The sequence below is a fragment of the Bidens hawaiensis genome, unplaced genomic scaffold (genome assembly GCF_021521415.1).
Source record: "Bidens hawaiensis isolate Kalapana, Puna unplaced genomic scaffold, B.hawaiensis_p1.1 tig00034782_1, whole genome shotgun sequence".
In the NCBI taxonomy this organism is placed as follows: Eukaryota; Viridiplantae; Streptophyta; class Magnoliopsida; order Asterales; family Asteraceae; genus Bidens; species Bidens hawaiensis.
The window spans coordinates 2,922-17,921 of record NW_027496050.1 but is presented as its reverse complement, the minus strand read 5'-3'; the positions used below and the strand labels follow the sequence as shown (position 1 = coordinate 17,921).

Sequence of the window (15,000 nt, the reverse complement as noted above, 5' to 3'; positions counted from 1 at the left end):
CTGCATAATACACTTATAGTAGTGTTCAATAGATACAACCAGAGGGAGATAGAGATTGGGAGGCGGGTGTGTTAAGTTTAAAGCATAACGTAAAGTGTGTTATGCGTTTCTGGTATGTTGTTCCAACTTCCAACACATCAAGTGGAACTGTGAGAAATGAGAAACACAAACACGTGTACGTATTTTTTAGTTGTAGTACGTCAGTTTGTTACAAAACTACGTAACTGTTTCTATTTCAATCACCCACTACATTTGCTCAACACTGTATGACTGTCTTAAGCGGTTCTAGTGGTTTTGTACTTAAAACTGATTATGTATTGAACATTTTTCTCTCTATATATAATATACAAAGAAATTTAAAGTTTAATGTTTTGTAACACAATGTATAGAGGAAGGTCCTGCTCTTGTAGCCACATGGTGTGCTTCTCTTCATCTAGTTGTGCGCTTGTGACTACTATGTGTGTGAAATTTTAAGACTGTTAAGTGGGTTGCCCGTTGCCCTGCATTCTAGTTTGTTGACTTTAACAGGACGATTGAAGATCATACTTGTGCAGAACAAATTAGAATGACGGGTTTCAGTGATTGACTTTAGACCACAGTCACCACATGCTGTGGTTACCGTCTAGGGGCGGTATAACCTCCACGTCGGACAACACCCTTGCCCCCCTCCCCATCCAAACATTCCACCAGTAACCTTTTACCACCCCCAACTATGCAAAAGCCTTGACATGCTGGTGGCCATACCTCCCGGCGGTGTTACCAATTTTAATGTCGGTTAAAATCTGCATAAATTAGTCACAAATTAAAATCCTAACGATATACCTGATTTCATTCATGGTTTAATCATAAACTCATTATGCAATTACTGTACTATATCCATAAAAGAAACCTCAATAGTCAATGATGTACCAATTTTCATTTTATTTTAACTAAATTGATAGAATATTAAAAAACCCTTGACTTGCTAGCAACAATTTGTCATGAATGAGACTTGAACCGACGACATTTCCTAAAGAAATTCACTAGGTACCGCCACAGCTCTGGCCTTTATTATTCAAATGAAAGGAATTACATTGTTGTTATTTATTAATTAGTTGATGATTGAAACTATGTTGCATTAAGGGATGCTTAGCATGGAGACATTGTTATTCTACTACTTATACGATAGGTGTGCATCATATATCAAATGCTGTAACATTCGAATTCTTAACACATTGTAATGTAATATTATAGTCCAACCAATACAAGGAAACTATGAGACGAAGTGTTATTCATTCTATTCATGTCGAGTTGATGAGGATGGCGATGCTGGTAACGTTTAATCTATTTGAATGCTCAATTTGAGGTTTTAAAAGATGAAACTATGAAGGTTTATTGGATTTTAATAATCCAAACTTTGGCCTATTGGCCGATATTAATCTCAATTTAAGAAACTCCCTAGAATAATCCTAGTTTTCACTCTGTTGGCCTCCACTGAGCCTTTTCTTAACAGGAACTAACCCAGTTAGTTTTAGCGCAAAATATGTCATTTCTACAAATTTAGGGGGATAAACGAAAAATATAAATTAACTTAAAAACTCAGCGAAATGGGCGCAACCACCCCCGCGGTCGCCGTCACCGACACCGCGACCCTCAACACTGCCACCACCACCACCACGACCGCCGTCGTCGACATCGTCACCACCACCATTGCGGCCTCCGCCACTGGTGGTGGCGGTGGAGGCAATGGCGGAGGTCGCGGTGGTAATGGCGATGTCGGCGGCGGCGGCGGTGGTGGCGGGTGGCGGTGTCGAGGGTCTTGGTGTCGGTGGCGGCCACCGCGGTGGTGGTGGCGCCTGTGTCATTGAGTTATTAAGTTAATTTACATTTTTCGTTTGTCCCCCTCAATTTGTAGAAATGACATATTTTGCCCTAAAACTAACTGGGTTAGTTCCTGTTAAGAAAAGGCTCAGTGGAGGCCAATAGAGTGAAAGTTGGGATTATTCTAGGGAATTTCTTAAGTTGGGATTAATATCGGCCAATAGACCAAAGTTTGGATTATTAAAATCCAATAAACCAACTATGAAAGGAGAACAGGCTGATGGTCCGATTAAAGATCTTGATGAAAAGATAGATTCCTAACAATTGTGATGTTAAGTTGTTATTTGTTGATGAAGCTCATAAGTTAAGATATTTTACTCATTCATGTATTACCAAGATGTATCGTGATTTGAAAATCGAATTAATAGCAGTGGCACGATACGTAGCGTGATAATGTTACATATGTACAAAAGTGTTTTCACTTGTCTTTTTTTAGTCCAAAGTTGAGCATGCAAACCACAAAAGCTTTTACTCTATATCATTGATTGTTGTCAATCATCTGGCTAAATGATATCATTTTTCTGCCGGTCTAGGGGATACATTCTTTCAAAGGAATGACAAGTAAATATTTGGTGACTATTGTCTTCGATCGAGACACAATTTACTTTCTGGATTCTAGAGGAATTTCTTCAGGGATTTAGGCACTCGATCGTTAATTACTACTGCCTTTCACTCACACACTAATGGTCAAAGAGAGAAAGTGAAAGAATGATTCACACTTTCAAAGACATGGTAATTTAAAATTTTTTGAGAAGGCTAAAAGTATATTACATAAATAGTCCATGTGTTTTTGACAAAAACAACAATTTTGGGAACTAATTTTAAAAAGTAGCATATTTGCTATCTATGGTTCATACTTGTGATCCAACGATAGCGTAGCTGCTTCTTTTTTCCTTTGAATGATACCTTTGAATGATAATCATCTTGATGCTAATTAATCTGCTCTTTAAATGACACAAATTTACCTTCCATGATTCATATATTTTTTTGTCTCGGTTCTAAGCATTTGTGTCGGTTTTCCATTTCTTCTAATGCAGTTCACCTGTTGCAAATTAAGGTAATGCGATGGTTGTAAGCTGGAGGGTGTTGGTGAGAGGGGGGGGGGGGGGGGGGGGGGCTAGAGTGGTAGCAACAAAAAACGAAGGCATGGTATGGGCGTAGGTGAGGTTACGGATGAAGATTGAGATAGGGGATCTCATTAGTCTAACATCATTTAAAGATGGGTCCTATTAAGTATTTTACTGTTGTTTATTAATAACAAGGGAGTGGAATTTAGCGTATGTCAAAACTTAATTGAGAAAATAAATAGCAGTTAAAGGACAAGAAGCAACACAATTTTTCATATAAAAGACACTAACTGAATCAAGTCTGAAAGTCAAACTTTTAATGAACCCGTTTCATAATTTTGCAGTGATATAATACAAAATTTTCAATTTGTAACTTACGCCTCCAAAATGTCACATATGTTAAATTATAAATTAATTTTAATAAATAATATAGAGATGTAAAACGATCAAAAAAAGACTAAAAAGTTAATTTTGATTGCAAAACGGTCAAAAACAAATTAAGAAAAGGTTATTATACAAATAGTGTTAAGCCCCATACAGGTTACAAAAGTAATTAATCACTATTTATATGAATCTGATTAAAATATAAAATCATCATTTTACAGGATTTCACAAAGCTTTTAACTTAATTAGTTTTAGAAGTCAAACATGTTATAAATTGAAAAATCATTGATATCACTTACTTAAGTTAGAACATGACCCTTCACATAACCAATTCAAAGTTATTGCACATCAGAAGCAACGAAAGAGATCGCATGCCACTTGGCATAAGTATATCATAAGTTGCCCGCTCACTATATTCTCTCTCTATATTTAGGCATCATCCGAAGTACGTACCTATAAACGTCATCATAGCGAGCAAAGTTTATACAAAGACCGTTAATAGTATGCAACCATTTATTTATTTTTATCTTGTAGCAGTTTGTAATATAACATGGATTGTACATCCAACAACCATAACTCCAAATGTCATATAGGTGACCAAAGAAATCACTGTTTTAACATTCTTGGCTTACATTTACATACTTGATAGTTATAGAAATCCTATTAAGCTTTCACCACCTTGAGTGAGGCAACCTGCACCATGACCACATATGATGTGATTAATGTAAGTATAAAACATTTTCGATCAAACATGTAGTTGAAAAAACATATGAAAGTACAATTACATTCAGAAAGGGGTGGCGGCGCAGCTTGTTGCCCGCCTACCTGCTATGTTGTTGTAATATCTATGTTTCTATATAATGAAAGAATTACATTTTAAAGCGATTGTTTGGTTTTCAAATCAAAAGAAAGTATCAGGCTCTGCTTCTTGAATTTATAGTTTAATAACTTAAAAGACTACTGCTTTGAAATGCAACACAACGAATTATCTTACACACAACAACTTTAAGGAATTTTAAATTATCATTCTGCAATGAAACTACACGTACAATAACTAATTATTAAATAAAAAGACAAGCCCTCAATCAATAATTAATATATATTATAATTTAAAAAAAGAACTAAATAACAGCAAATTTGCTCACCCTAGCTTAAGGGATGTACCGGAGCTTTCATAATCTTGTGGAGTACCCAGCAGAGTTGCAGATATCTGTAGATTCCGATAATTCCCCATCATCAGCGGAATCACAAATCAATCGTTTTCGAGCATTAGACATCTTCAAAAGCTTCAATCACCATTCAAATGTTAGAAAAAACACATATAGCAGTCAAACATAGTCAAACAAAACAATGTTTTTCTTTAGAAGCGTCTCGAAAAACTCGTACAACATTTAACAATGTGAAACCATCCTTTTTGTAAAGGGGGATAGGTGGCAAAGAAAATTATACCTGTGGCGTTATCTTAATACAAATAGAGATGTAAACAGAAAGAAAACTACTTAGCCTTAGAGAACATGACCCTTACTTCTTGTCTTAGTTTGTCATTGTCCTCCATGAGTTTCTATTCCTGCATGTTTTGTAACCGACTTTAAAGCAAGTTGTTAAATGGCTACAAAAATGATCTTATCCAACACTAAAAGGCAGTGGCATGCCCTTTTGTGTCACCAATTTCTAACACGGTTTATGATTCACGTATCTTAAGGACAAAGTATATAAATGAAATTACTTAGTTAAGTTCGAGTTCTGACCTTCTCTTGAAGACGACAGATCTCGTTCATAATCACCTCGCCCTGTAACAGTAAAACTATAGGTAAGCTCATGTCTAAAGACTTATTCACAAGGCTCTCTTTTTGACATTTCTCAATCAACTTGATTCAATCATATGGCCCGTACACATTTTTTACTTTGTTTTTTATAGAAAGTATTCAGAACTTTATGCATTTACAAATACAAAAAAACATGCTTCAGTTGATATTATTCAGAACTTTATGTATTGACAAATACAAAAAAACATGCTTCAGATGATATTGATACATAGTATAGAAAATGATGTAAAACACCCTTGCATGAGATAATAAACATGTAGGTAAATGTAACTTAAAAGCTTTTAAAATCATAAAATTTGCATGTTTCATATAATACAGAAGGAAAAAATAATAACCATTAACAAATACAAAGCAACTACACCTTTTTGGTAACAACCCGGCTCAATCCAGCTTCAAGCGACTTCTCAAGCTGATGCAGCTCTTCAATACTTAAACCCTGTAGCTCCTCCCCTCTCAACCGCCTGTTTTTAATGAAGAATCACATTTCATAAACACATATTACATATATACACACATGTATAGCCAGTTATTTCACATTAATAGGCCTCCAAATCTGAGAGGGCTCCAAAATTTCATAAATTACTTTAATCTATTTTCTAAAACGAGTATACTTGTGATATTTTCCAAATTCTTATGTTTCCACGAAAAGACCCCATAAAAAAGAATGACTATAATAACATTGCCACATCTTTAGTCTCGTTTGATTCATCATCATTAATTACCATGAGATGTAATGCTTTAAAGTTGATAGCTAACCATACATATATGTAATGCTTTAAAGTTGGTAGCTAAACTCCAGTCCAGAATTGATACGAACGAAAACACACACAATAGGAATACACTGGATATATTAAAACTATAGTTTCGAAATCCGTGCAAAAGTATTTACATATTCACAAGTTTCAATTAGTTACACAATTAACCCCACATATTTAACTTTTTTTAGTTTTGTGACCCTCAAGTTCCATTAAGTTACACAAACAACCCAAGCTTTTTTAATTTTTAGGGGGTGTTTGGGTGAGCTTTTAAAACTTGCTTATTTGCTATTTGTTTATTGAAAAGCAAAAGGGTGTTTGGGAAAACAATTCCAAAAGCTTCAAATTGAAGCTTTTGTAAAATTGCTTTTGCTTTTTAAAAAGCAAATAAGCAAAAAAACAATTTTAAAAGCTCCCCCAAACACCCCCTTAATCTTGTACAAACCAATACCGACCAAGTTCCTGCCACTTCACCGAAGCACACGCGGTTTAGAGAAGCTAGTTATTATCGAAGAAATATAACTTAAAAACCTTGATTACGATCTCTCTTATAAAACCCTAACTTGGTGGCATCTACTTATAATGTTAATGCAACTTTGCTAACAAGAAATAATAACCCTAACTTGGTCATTAAGAAAACGCATAAAACCCCTAATTAAGGCCACAACGGCACAACCTACTTGCTAAAGCTACTTGGGCTTGCCACCCTGAACTCATAGTTGGACCTTTTTCTTGGGACAAATTAAACAACAATTGAGCCAATAATAGCAATATGTTTTCACTAATGTAATAGTACATTAGTTCCATAAAAGCATATTATTGTTGTTCCCAAACATGAATAAAGAAGAATAACTTTGTAACAATAAATTAGGAAAATGGCCTCTAAACTTTACTTTTCTTTGAGCCCTCTAAATAGTTAAGCCAACCCCTAGTTGTGTATGTATGTATGTGTGTATTAGAATGTACCTTAAGTGAAGGGTTCTTTCAGCAACTTCTTTGCTCAAGTTGGCATAGTGGGTGTCCTCAACCAGCTGAATGACAAAATAAGAGGATACAAAGGTTGCATTAGAACAAAAAATAGGAATTTATATCCCTTATTGACTCCCAAATCTAGGACCATAACTATTGATGTGATGAAAAATCATTTTTCAACTAAAGATCCGAGACTTGATCAACATATGTTATGAGAATACAAATTACAATAAACTAAAGTAAAGAGAAGTTTTTTTATTGCAGTCTTTTAGTTATATTTTGCAATGGCTAATTTTTATGATTTGACTATATTAACTTTTAAAGAGAAGTTTTTTATTGCAGTCTTTTAGTTATATTTTCCAAGCCTCAATAAAAAACAAAGAAATGATTATAACAATTGTGAAGTACCTACATAGCAAGAAAAATAAAGCCATGATCACCTGTAACTCAAGAGAAGGTTGGTTTAACTTCTCAATATTTTTTGAGTGCAAGCTACGCCTTTCAAGTACTTCTTCCATACTAAAAAAAAAGAAACTGTGCATTAGAAACATTTATATGTACACCGGATGTTTATGCAACAAAATTATGTGATCAAAGCCTTCACAATCAAATCATTAGTATTACATAATTTAGAAGAGTCTTCTAAACAGTAGACCAAGTTATATAAATTATCGCTCGGTATATGTTCATAAGTGGAGAACCTCAAGAAAACAATCAATCAGCTTGCCTCAAGAGTGTAATTCTAAATCTGAATGTAGCTGACAGTGATTCATTTTCTATATTAAAACACGAGTTTATAAATGCACCTGTGAATGCTTTGTTAGACCTTTTTAGGATGGTATATAGCAATTATTTTCTTACAATTCTAGAGTTATAATTATGAATATCAAATTCTAGTTCTTTGGGTTGTTTAAAGACTTTGTAGTGATATATAAATGATTCTTTTCTTTTTTACATTTTGTAAAGGTCGCATCAAATGAGTTACTTGAGGCTTTCTTAAACTTCTCCGATTAAAATTACTTAACCCATTCTTTAATCCACATACTCCTATAGTGCTCCTACATCTAAGGATGACTTAGATACTTGGCCATGTTGGACGAGATCTTAATAAACACCAGTACACACAAACCGGGCACACACACCAGAACACCAATAAACCTAACTAATAAACTAAACAATTCAAATTCAAACTCTTACCAACTTTATCTTTATCTTTTTATCTTATTCCTTACAGTAATGATAATTAAATCCTTTAATCCACATGTACATTTTTCTTCAAATATGTAACAACTCAAATATTGAAACTCTATGGAACTGGTAGTAGCAACATTATGTGGTTGACCTTGGCATTTGAGGTGGATTTTATGAAGCTTTGTACTTAAGTACCATGCTGGGTTCAAGTTTTGGACTTTATAATGAATCTGCATTACCAAAACTTCTAATTCAACATATATGTCATATTAATAATTCTGTATTATCCATAAACTCTTAAACAGCTACTAATTACTTTAAAAAAACTCCAAATGTAGATAAGCATTTGGTTAAACTATGTTAACAAATATAGCATGCTTCAAACATTTCATATAAATGGAATCTAAGACACTAAGTATAGATAGCATGTGACCAGGTAAAGGGGTTTTTTTCTTCTACTTATCGCCTAAGTTAACTTAAATCCATTAAGCATCTGAATTGTATTGATTTGCAACCGGAAGATCACAAGTTTCAACCACAAAGTCAAATTAATGTTGCATAACCTAAAGAAAATACCACATACAAAAAAATCCCCTTCGATTCTTCGAACACAGCTTTTTTTTCTTCATTTTCATGCTTATGCGTCTGAATTTAAAATGCAAAAAAATATATATATTTCCAAAGAAATGAGTGCTAGCTCAAAGAACAGCCATAATACCATGAGAGCTATGACATCTGATAATGTTTCTTCTATAAGCTACTTTAGATCTATTAAACAACTCATCCGAATTCCATTTGTGGACAAAGATTATGGGTTTGAATCACAAAATCAGTAAGAAAATAGTACATACATAGAACCATCAGCCCCCCTCTTCCACCCCTTTAAACAGCATTTTTCATTTACGGCTACTTGCATCTGAATTATAACTCATGTCATAAAAAATATTCCAAGAAACATATGAATGCTCATAAGAACAGCCAAACAACTATACCAGAATAAAGTACAAGCCAAGTTAATCTCAGTCTCACATCCATTGTGAAAAATAGATACCAGACAATCAGATCATAAAAAAACATTAATATATCAAATTAAACACACAAAACTAGACAATGAATTCCTGAACCCTGATTAAAGAACTTCATTAGAAACCCTACAACACAAAATACAAAAGAAACAAGTACACAAAAGATTATAAAGCACCACACATTAAAATATGATTACACCAGACACTGACACACATTAAAACACATACAAACACCAAAAAATAATAACAAGATTAATAAAACCCTAGATACCTTGAACTGGAGTAATGAAAGAGCTTGTCATTAGAGGAGAAGAGAATAACAGCAACATCAGCATCACAAAGTACAGAAAGCTCTTCAGCTTTCTTAAACAACCCTCTTCTCCTCATGGAGAAAGTCACCCTTCTTGCTGTAGCATTATCAATTTTTTTAATCTGTATTTTTTCCCTAACCATCATATTTCCACTGCCACAAGCCATTTTTGGCATCCAAATCCACTAAGAAAACAATGAATAAACCAGAGTTCAAATCAAGGGTAATTTTCTATGAATGGAAACATTTAATTTTGTAGGTTTCAAAAAAGGAAAAAGAAACAAAAAGACAGCATTTTTCTTTACCAAAATTAGGTAAAAGTACAAATCAGTGGTTTAAATTAGTAACCCTAGATCAGTGGTTTACCCGATACCTTCTATTATCCGATCTAGATGGTCAAGATGATGATTAGTAAAGGTGGGGTGTTATTATTATTCAAGAACTTTGAGAAATAAGAAAGAAAATGAAAAAAAAAACATGAAGATCAGATGGAGGGTATGGAGGCTGAATATGATATGAGATTTGAAGTAAACTTTATTTGTTGTTGAGTTATTGTCAGGTATGAGGGGTGAACTGGGGGAGGTGGTCTGGTTCTTGGGGACTTGAAGAAAGGACTGTTGTATAAAAAGGAAACCGAAGAGACAGAAGGTGTACTATTATTTACCTTGTGTAATTTTTTATGACGAATGACACCATTCTATGTGTGAAGAATGGTATCTTTATAGTAACCCTAGATCAGTGGTTTAAATCTTTGCAAATAATTATTGAGTAATGAGAACCATAGATTTTCATGAAAGAATATATTAGGTAAAAGTACTATCTTTATAATCTTTGCAAATAATTATTGAGTAATGAGGACCATAGATTTTCATGAAAGAATATATGAACTTTTTTTCATATTCAACTATTATCTAACAAATATTTTGGAAAGATAATAACGAGGTTAAAAATTTGAAGGACTTGTTAGTGGGTGGTTTAGCGTTTTTCTTAAGAGTTTTATTATGAGGTGGTGCTCGAGTTTGATATCCGGCTCATGTGCACGCTTTGAAATTGGGTGGCGCCATTATAAGAGGGGTTCAACTTGAGTAAGGTGGGTTGTATACAGGTGGTATGTCTTTAGCTTAACTAATATATCATGTTACGTTTAATACGCAAAGAAAAAATAAAAAATTTAGACAATGATTTGTTACATATATGTTACACATATGACTCTTGAGAGATGAAAAAAGTAAATAACTTTTGCATTTTGTTTGTTTACTTTTATTTTACAGTCACATAAACTAATTGTTCACTTTAAACATGTGATTAAAAATGAGTTTTCAGGGTTTTTGACTTCTTCAACTCACATGAGTTTTCATATTATCTCTCTCTCTTGTCACATACCGACCAAAGACGGATTATACGTTGGGGCGAACGTACGATTGCTTGTAGCTTATTGCATTATTTAAAGTAATATTTATTCATTTCACATTAAGGTTCATACAATACATCGGATTTTAAATCAAACATAACAAAACAATCGTTAATTTTTGTTTATTTGTCCTAGGTCAATAGCATATCTATATGTCATCATTTCTTGAAATACTTCAACAATTAGTACCCGTCACATGTATGAAAACAAAGTCAACAATAATGTTGGTGAACAAACAAAAGATTTACATTATGTAATATGAGAAAATACAATCCACGCGTCATTTTATGTATAATAAGAATAGAGTGAATTGCGGGTTTCGTTCATGTGTTTGTCCAAATCTGCGATTTTAGTCTAATAGTTTCAAATTTGCGATTTTAGTCTCTGTGGTTTCATTTCACTTGCAATTAAACCCGAATTCACTAATCTCATTATGTCTGGTCGTTAAACTCATCAGCGTGCTATTCACGTAAGGGACAGTTTTGTCCTTGTTTCAACGAACACACCTCAGCCCCTCACGTGAGATGGCTTACGAATTAGGACTGTGGTTTATTCGGGGAGAAAAATGGCAAAACTGCTCATCTTATGAGGTGCATGATGATGAATTAACGATCAGAATTAACGAGGTTAATGAATTCAGGGTTAATTGCAAGTAAAATGAAAACAAAGAGACGAAATTCGTAACTTTGAAACTACTGGACTAAAACCGCATATTTGAACAAAATATATGGAAAGAAATCGCAATTTACTCAAAAGAATATAATGAAAATATAACAAATAAGTGTGTCTATTATCGAGAATGAGCTATGAGGAAAAGCGTGTTTATTGTTGAGAATGAACTATGTGTGTAGTGAGTTCATTATTGAGAATGAACTATGTGCATTTGCTATTGAGCAAACATAAGATTTATATATATTATGTAATATGAGAAAATATGCCATTTGATGTATGATTAAATATAATGAAAATCAAACAGATAAGTGTGTCCATTATTGAGAATGGACTATGAAGAAAAGCATGTTCATTATTGAGAATGAACTATGCACATTCACTATTGAGAGTGAATACATTGAGCATGAGCATGAGCAACCACCACAACCAAAAGCTATAAACACATAGCACGCATCATAATCAGAATGTAAACATTAGCACAGGCAAAGATATGTTGGTGAATTGTTTTGTAAAAGTTGTGAGATAGAGTTAAGCGAGTGAACCAGTTTGGTTCGGCACGACGAGCAATCCTAGTTAATTAAGGATACTATAATCAATATTGGATTTAAATAAATGAGTATGAAGTTTGAGGTTTCGATTCATGGTTTGGTGTTTTTGGATGAAAAATGGGGTAATGATAATATATAGAACAAGTTATGTGTTTTAACGAGTTTAGTTCAACAAGGTTATGTTTTTAACGAAAACTTGGTTAAATAATTATTAGTCAGGTTTGATGGTTTTAGTTCGATTAAAAATAAGTTATCTGAAATGAAATAGCGAAAATGGTTAGTTTAAAGTAAATAAGCGAGTAATTCGGTTTTATCGGACTCGAACTGGAAAATAACCCGAGATTGGTTCCTACAAGTTAAAAATGTAGAAATAGCCTTAGCATAATCAAAATTTAGACTATGTTGTGAATCAATTACGAAAAAGTTCCAAATTGATTTATGAACCACATAATTGAACATGAATAAAATTGGAGGATGAAACATCTCAAGCAAATGGAGTTTATAGAGGAGTTCCATTCCGGGGTGAAGACTAAACAAAAACAATTATTAATTAATTACCAGGGGGGGGGAGGACTAGAAGGAAAAGATTGAAGGTCAGTTTTGACTTTTGAAAGTCACGTGAACTGAGCACCAAAATGAAGAACAAGAATGTAATTGAGAGTGAATTGAGTTGTGGTAAAGCCTAGGTAAAGGTAAGAGCATGATTATATAACAAGGTCAATTCGTTTAATGAGAAAGTATGAGCTAAAGCTTAGTTTACGCAAAGATCGAATTGGCGATGAGAATTGGTGTTATAATGGAGGAAAACGGTCTAGGCTCATTCCTTATCAATCAGACTAGCTCGTTGAAAACGCATTTTCACACTTACTAGTTACCAACATTCCTCATACAGATTAAATGAACAATCTGAATAATCCATTTATTTTTCAATTAAAATTTGGATTTTCCTAAACACCCCTAGTTTAGGAAAGATCTATGTATATTTTTATAATAATAGACTAGTCAGGTGCCCGCGCTATGCAGCGAAGTACGTGCACAAACCCGATGACGGTGCGTTCGTAACTTGAAATTAGACGCGTACCATGTGCAAAGCAAGTGTGTGTAACTGACAGTTGAACACGCATAACTGACACCTGAATGCATGTTACATGCATTAAACATGCTTATCTGACATCACGTGTGTAACTCACGTTGATTACTTGTGCGTTACGTGGTGTTGGACACGTGTTTATCGGGCCCGGTACATGTAAACAATGTCATCTCGTAACTAATGCCTAAAATGTACAACAAATTCAAATAAATTGATTTTCAAAGCAACCCGTTTTGACCCGAAACCCATCTGGACCAGACACCGTTTCGACCTGATACCCTTTTGACATGACCCTTTTCTACCTAAACCCATCTTGACCTGAACCAAATTAACCAGCTTTTGTATTGACATGTTCCGACTCTAATTCATTTTGACCCATGATTCGAATCGCTCGACCTGACCCGTTGTCGTTACAAACCGGTAATCACGCAAATGTTAATATTTTTGAAATAAATGAACTCTAGCAATATCATACTCAATTGAAAGAGAATAAAATGTTCATTTTTATAGAATAGTTTTCTTAAAAAAATATTAACGTGTGAAAAAGTTATAGATGTTTAAAAGTCGTGGAGGTAGTTTGTTTAAAATAAGGGGTAAATATGTAATTATCTATAAATTAACAAAATTTGAATAAAGTTAGAAGACTAAAATTAAAACTATTATGTAAGAAACTAAAGTAACCATATTATGCTATAACGACAACATTACCCTTAAAATTTCTTAAATCTATGCATAGTATGTTGTATAATAAGCAACAAGTTATGTACCTCTTAAAATTTAAGAGATCCTAACTCATGCTTTATATAATAGAGATAGAGATAATGATAAGAAAATTAATGTAAAAGTATAAAACAACACTAATCACGAGTCCAATTATATAATATATTGTTCCCCCTATTCAAAACTAACTTTTAGCTTCATCTTGACCATTCAAAGTTTACAAGATTAAATCTCAGCCCTTCAAACCCCTTAAAAACCTTCTAGAAGAGGCAGTTTAAAGAAGTTCCATTGTCTCTCTCTTCAACTCCACAAATTCAGCAAAAAAAACTTCTAGCTCCACAAATTCAGCAACCTATTCACTTTAAGCCACGATCAAACAAGATATTTATCAACTTTTGTATCATAGCAGTTATCTTACTAAAACATTAATAAATAATATTACACCTTGTAACAAAAAAATGTTTAACTTTTGTATCATACCAATTATCTTACTAAAACATTAATAAATAAATAAATAATATTACACCTAGTAAAAAAAATGTTTACCTGTAACTATTGAATATCAGCCAGCAAAAGACGACTTCACCTGCAATGGAAGCCACCATACAAATAACATTTTCATTAGCATCTTTAATGTATAATTTAAAGAATTAATTTAAAACACACTGAAAATTTAAAGCAATGTAGGCCATGTTTTTATTTTTTCCAGAAAATCAATTGCCAAAAATTAAAAAGTTAATTATTTATAAAACCAATTATTTAAAGGGTTATTTATATTTAAAAACTAGGTTAGTTACCCGTGTAGCACACGTAACTAGTTCATATTATGGTTATAGATTCTTTGGTATGTGATAAAGTTAGATGAGTATGCTAAGTTGATCATACGGGTTGAGTTAGACTTCGTTACGGATACTTGTCACTTGCAGCGCTTAGATCCCCGATTAGGTCAACAGTCTGTGACATTGCACCATCAAATAGATCCCATCAATTGTTGTTTCCGTTAATGTGTGACCATAATAGTTAATGTCTTTAATTTGTGACTAAATATCTAATGTTGTCATTAGATGTCATCACTATATATGGCACGCTCTATACATGATGAAATTTTGATACAAAACCACAAGAGCTGCATAATACACTTATAGTAGTGTTCAATAGATACAACCAGA

General features: G+C 33.4%; 1 protein-coding gene across 2 annotated transcripts; it reads right to left on the bottom strand.

Annotated features, from left to right (window-relative positions):
* Window positions 1-3,798: 3,798 nt before the first annotated feature.
* LOC143586711 (MADS-box protein JOINTLESS-like) lies at window positions 3,799-10,042 on the bottom strand. Of its 2 annotated transcripts, none has more exons than XM_077068192.1 (8): window positions 9,757-10,042; window positions 9,352-9,575; window positions 7,305-7,383; window positions 6,859-6,923; window positions 5,499-5,598; window positions 5,060-5,101; window positions 4,457-4,597; window positions 3,799-4,004 (listed from the first exon to the last, which is right to left on the bottom strand). In XM_077068192.1, the coding sequence occupies exons 2-7, from the start codon at window positions 9,564-9,566 to the stop codon at window positions 4,484-4,486; spliced, it is 615 nt and encodes a 204-aa protein (XP_076924307.1). In that variant the 5' UTR covers window positions 9,567-9,575; window positions 9,757-10,042; the 3' UTR covers window positions 3,799-4,004; window positions 4,457-4,483. The 2 variants fall into 2 exon arrangements, with proteins under 2 accessions (XP_076924307.1, XP_076924306.1); XM_077068191.1 differs by having other exon boundaries at window positions 9,764-10,042.
* Between the last annotated feature and the right edge of the window lie 4,958 nt (window positions 10,043-15,000).